General features: G+C 44.6%; 1 protein-coding gene across 1 annotated transcript; it reads left to right on the forward strand.

The window, feature by feature from the left end:
* The first annotated feature begins 66 nt into the window (after positions 1–66).
* Positions 67–5,166, forward strand: irf6 (interferon regulatory factor 6). Its single transcript, XM_086118938.1, has 8 exons — positions 67–279; positions 454–638; positions 1,376–1,571; positions 2,014–2,112; positions 2,229–2,501; positions 2,726–3,118; positions 3,239–3,357; positions 4,243–5,166. Exons 2-8 carry the CDS (start codon positions 465–467, stop codon positions 4,471–4,473), a joined length of 1,485 nt encoding a protein of 494 aa, XP_085975064.1. The 5' UTR covers positions 67–279; positions 454–464; the 3' UTR covers positions 4,474–5,166.
* Positions 5,167–6,082: the final 916 nt, after the last annotated feature.

The raw sequence follows: 6,082 nt of genomic DNA on the forward strand, positions 1-6,082 counted from the left end.
GACGTCACCCGCGTACCTGAGTTTCGGCTCAGGGAAGTGGGCGGGGTGAAGCCGAGGAAAGGGGGGGAGAAAAAAAACGAGAGAAGAGTTCACGGGGACAAACTTTAGGCTTGTTGTTATCTTCACATTTAAGCAGTGGTTTATTGAGAATACTACTGGTGACAATTACACAATTAGGGTTGGTTTGGGGGAGCGAAAGAAGAAAACGCTTGGTGGGAAAAAATCCAACTAATTTGGGCCAGAGGCCGACTGGCAACGGCGACTTCCTGGTTCGGGCAGGTACGTGAGATTATTTTATTCCACATGAGTGGAACATTTTACGCGCATTGGCTGTCGATATATCTACCATGCAAACGGGCATTTAAATTTAGGCGATGTTCTAAGCAGAATTAATTGTGAGCCCAGTACCATCCGCCCCTCCGTCACATTCGCGGCGGCATTGTGGTTTTTCAGCCAGTCTCGCCATGGCGGTGACGCCGCGACGTGTCCGCCTGAAGCCGTGGCTGGTCGCCCAGGTGGACTGCGGGAGATATCCCGGCCTGGAGTGGATCGATCGTGAAGCCATGCGCTTTAGGATCCCGTGGAAGCACGCCACGCGACACACGCCCCAACACGAGGACGAGGACACCATATTCAAGGTAATCGATCACCAAAACTGGGTTTGCATGAAATTTTAGGTTCAATTAGTCAAAACGTGTGGGTCCCCGCCACGTCCCGCGAACCACAAAAAGGTCAAAATCTTCTTGTACTATATGTGAACTAGCTCAAGTTAACGATTAAATGCGAATTGAATCTCATTTCAATGTTAATTTTTTATTAACGATTCGAAAAATGGATGGATTTTAAAAACACGTCCTGCCAAGACAAGCCGGAGACTGCTGTTGCAGAAGGCGTGAGCGAAGAGTGTGTCAGTCGTTGTCGTACATGCACGACAACGACTGACGCCTAAAACTGCCTTGCGCTTATCATTTTCTTCGGCAAATTGACTAACTGCAGTGAACAAATAAAGTTAAAAAAGTAACTCTTAGACCTTAAAAACAAAGTGTAAACATGTAATTGTGGTGTCCAAGGCGGATGGGTGCATTGCTGGTCTTGGGGAAACGCTTTTCCTCTTTGTTTTGGTGAAGTGAATTTGTTTGATGATTTTAAAGTGCTGAGATTATGCAAAAATTGATTATTTTACCTCAGACCCTGTTTATGCCATTTTAATCAATGACAGTGTTAACTTTTTTTTTTCTTTCTTTTTTACATTTTTGGGATTGTGGTGTGATGGGAAACTCAAGCAAAGATTTTTTTTAACTTCTGAAATGCAGAGATTTTGGTCGATGGCATTCTGCCTGACACTACAAAATAACATTTTGTTACGTTCCTCCAGGCGTGGGCTGTGGAGACGGGGAAATTCCAAGAAGGGTCTGATGAACCCGATCCTGCCAAGTGGAAAGCTCAGCTCCGATGTGCGCTAAACAAAAGCCGGGAATTCAACCTCATCTACGACGGAACCAAAGAGGTCCCGATGAATCCTTTAAAGATATATGACGTTTGTGACATCCTACAACCCTTAAGCAACCCAGGTAAATGAAATAATGAGGCTTATGACAAACGCTTGTACTATTGTGTTTGGGTATTTGTGAGTTTTGGGTCACTGAAAACTTGGGATGACAATTGGTAACAATTTTGTGATTCTATTTATCGTTCCAATTCTCTTGTGGATTCTTATTGGGCGAGAGAATGAAATTGACATAAATGGGAACTAAGCACCATTCCCGAAGTATGTCAAGAGAACAAAAAGTCAACACCACAACTGACTACATTTTTTTCCATTGAATACATTAAAAAAAAAGATCAGAATTTAAACGGAACATCTCATCATGTTTCTTTCCTCATTCATGCCTCTGGTTGGTTCAAATGGCAGAATGGCTTGGGGATGACAGCTTTTTTTGGACAGTGGGGGTGGTTCTTACGCATGGGTGGTGTAATATAGTTTTAAGACCGCCATTTGTTAATCACCCACAGGTTCTTCGGATGCTGGTTCTTGGACTCCAGGTGAGGAAGATGGCGCGGAAGAGGACATTCCAGACACACCAGAATCTCTCCCTCCATACCCATCCAATGGTGAGAACTTAATTGTCCTTCAACTTTTATTACATCCCTAAACAGACCAAAAAAAAAAGAAAGAAAGAAATTTTACCTTGGTTTGATGCTCACAGCCGTCTCATTTCACCAACCAGGCACAAGTCCTCCTCCTCTCAACTTGTGGTCTCCTATGGGCTCTGAGTCCTCCATGCCGCCTGCAAGTTGTCCCCAATCTATTAAAGCGTGGCCCAAAGAGGAACCGATTAAAGTTTGGCCAAAACAGGAGCCTGCGGATGTGGAGATGCAACCCACGCCACTGGCTGAAATGCCCTCCGCCGCCGCCGCTCTGGCTGACCCCTCGATGCAGGGGCCTACTCTTACTGACACTTTATTTGCCTCTCCGGAGATGTGGATCAGCTCCCTACCGAGTATGTCTGCGCTAATTTGACTTCCTCGAAGCACGTGCACAATTATCACTAAGTGACCGTCACCCACTTGCAGTATTCTTAAGGCAAAGTAGTTCATCAACAGTAAATGAAGTGCCAACAACAACAAGAGCTGTAGAAGAGGGAAGCCGACTAGCAAAACAAGTGCACCTTACATTTGCATTCAATGTAAAAACGTCCATTTTTGGAATGCGTCTTTCACTCAGTGACCGACCTGGAGGTGCAGTTCCTGTACCGAGGGAGGGAGATGTGTCCTACCATCACCGTCAGCAACCCTCAGGGTTGCAGGCTCTTCTACGGCGACCTCGGACCCATGGTCAACCAGGAGGAGCTGTTCGGACCGGTCAGCCTGGAACAGCTGCGCTTCCCCACCACGGAGAACATCACCAACGACAAGCAGAGACTCTTCACAAACCGCCTGCTGGACGTGATGGACCGAGGTCTGATCTTGGAGGTGAGCGGCCACGATATCTACGCCGTCCGTCTGTGCCAGTGCAAGGTGTATTGGTCCGGCCCCTGTGCGCCAAATGCCTCCACGCCAAATCCTATTGAGCGGCAGACAAAGGTCAAACTGTTTTGCCTGGAGTCCTTTCTCAGTGGTGAGTTTCCTTTGCAGCCATCGTACAAAGTACTTCATCCTCTCGCAGTCCGAAATGTGAAAATACTTTTTTTGATGGTGGAGCCTCATCTATAATCGGAACGTTTCATGTGCCGCGTAGGTGTGATCGCCCACCAGCGCGGCCAAACCCCGAATCCCCCGCAATTTGAAATCAGCCTATGTTTTGGGGAGGAGTGGCCGGATGGACGGCCAACAGAGAGGAAACTTATCATGGTTCAGGTGAGAATTGAACTCTTCTGAAAGCCTTCTCGCAACAATATCAAGCGTGGATCAGATATTGCCACTGTATCACAAGTGTGACATGCAGTCTTGATCGCCTATTTGCCACTTCACTTATTTGCTGATTCTATTTTATTTATTTATTTGTTTATTTATTTTTGCCCCCGGGGGGGGGGGGGGGGTCATCATCCTGTTATTTGCTGAAAAACTCACCCATTTGCTGTTGTTGTGCTGAGGCCAAATCCCCGCCTGACATAAAAAACCAAAATACTGTTTTGGCTTAATCTTTGGCATCTAAATGCAACTGTGAGCGGAGGAGCTTCATTTATACGGCAGTGGCCCCATCTAATAGAAAAAGTCTGGTCTGCCGCCATCTTGTGGCATCTGTAAGCGATTATAATCCTTTGCCAGGGACACCAGTCACATATCAAATTATGAATTATTGTCATCTGGAAGAATAATGATTCCTCTGATGAATGAATTGGCCTTTGGCTTCCTCAACTAGAGCTCGACCAATATGGGATTTTTGGGGCAGAAAGAAAAGACGATCCAATATTAAAATTAAATTCTCCATCAGGACATGCGTCACTGTTTTAAAAAAATATATACATACATGTACAGTATTTGTTGAGGACCAATTGCATTGCTTTACATTACGGGCTGGCCTAACACCTGAGAATGGGGGTACCCAACCTTTTTTAACTGAAGATCTAATTTTCAAGCCAACCAACCTTCCACGATCGTTGCCGTTACCGCACGTGCATGCATATACAAACGTACTCTTACACCCCCCCCCCCCCCCCTTCCGCCAATCGACTCCCCTCTTTTTAAAAAAAATAAGTTTGACATCCCTGTTTTAAACAGACAACGTTCACCTCATTGCAGATCATTCCCGTGGTGGCTCGCATGATCACGGAAATGTTTTCCGGAGACAACACGCGATCCTTCGACAGCGGAAGCGTGCGCCTCCAGATCTCCATCCCCGATATTAAAGACAACATAGTGACCCATCTGAAACAGCTCTACTGCCTGCTGCACACCAACCAGGGCCAGGACGGCTGGGTTTTGCCTCCTGGCTCGGGCTTGAACCTCGTCCACACTCTGCAAGGCCAGTGAGCACCCTGACGGGTAACGACGGGCACAAGTCCAATTTAGAGCTTGATCACACATCCTGCTAGCAAAGACGTTACTCATTAAGTCGTATTTAAAAGTCTCATCACTATCTCTCTATGATTTCGCTATAGTGTGTTTTTATTTTACTTTTAATCGCTTCTCGTGCTCTGCTTCTCTGTACAGTGTGTGTATATGTGTGTGCAGGAGCACGACATGGACGGGCCAAAGTCCTGCTTGCCGCAAAAGATAGTTTCGCATAGTTAATGACTTACAGAGATTGCCCTGTGTATCCTAAACATGTCAGCAAGGAGCCAAATTCCGCCGTTTTTACGATACAACTTTGAACGCATCACATCAAGCCTGTGACTTGAACAATTGGGAGAATTTTCTTTTGTACGCCTCCCCAAAAATCTTCCATTCAACCATGCTTGGAAGTCACGTTGAGCAAATGTAGACAGAAATGTGCTCGTCTTTGAGCTGTGCTTCGGTTTTGTCATCTACTGTGTCATTTAGATTTAGAGTGAGTGTATATACAAATATATTTTTAATCCACTAATTGTATGCAAATCTTTGAATAACCATTGTTCAGGTACATGGATCTGTTTTGAGATAGATGCTCCTGCGCTTGGGGGTGCCGAGTTGTGTTTTGTGGTGTCTTTTACTCTGATTTTATGTAAAATAAAAATGTCACACGAGCTTCTTTTAGGTCATGGATTACTTTCACTTCATCACAATTCCTTGGTTTAACTGTGAGAAAGTTGACTGATAATTGTTGCCGGAATCTCTCTTAATGTGGTGGTGCCGCACTGCTGCTCCCTAGTGGTTGAAAAATGTAGGCACGAGCAAGTAACCTTCAGCCATGTTTACGTCTGCGTCGTTGCATTTTAAAAATTTCAGGTTCAACATTTCAAGGAAATCACTTTCTTATCACTTGTGAGCTGTTGTTTAAATTTCATTTTATTCAATCTCTCTAAAATCACAGACAGCGTATCCATTATACTCAGTTTGAAACATGCCCTTTGTGACTGCATTCATACACACATTTGTGGTAATTTACGTTTAAATTGATTAATTTCTTGCTTGTGTCAAATCAAAATAATTGTTTTTCTTGTTCTGACTGTTGTATTGGACGTCCTCGTGTGGGTGTGAGTAAAATGAGGATTTAATGCTAGCCAAAGCACGTACGGTAGTCAGTTAACAATAGACTGTAAACAGTGTGCATTTCATCACTCGGCGATATATTTTTCAATTAATGTTTAACAGAGTGATTCCTCGGCTGGTGGGTGACAGCATAATAAACGGACTGGTGCTTTTGTTTTGGAGGCGGTCAGCCAGTTGCTGTCTTTTTTGTTGTTGTTGTTGACTTTTGGGGTGTGAAGAGCAATGCGTTCACAAATGTCATCCGCATTTGTAGTTTTCATTTCACCAAGGCAACGATGAATTTTTCAAGATATAATCCAACGTCAAGCAAAAACTGTTTCACGTGTGTTTTAGTTCACCTGCGAGTGTATTTGACTTGTAGGCGGCGATTGTTTGCCCTGTTGTGTCAATTTGAGAATTTAACGTTCCACGCACGTAATCCCAATGAATCACACAGACCTGTCAAATTGCG

Source organism: Hippocampus guttulatus, chromosome 8, assembly GCF_054856545.1.
Source record: "Hippocampus guttulatus isolate MCC_2025c chromosome 8, RoL_Hgut_1.0, whole genome shotgun sequence".
NCBI classification, from domain to species: Eukaryota; Metazoa; Chordata; class Actinopteri; order Syngnathiformes; family Syngnathidae; genus Hippocampus; species Hippocampus guttulatus.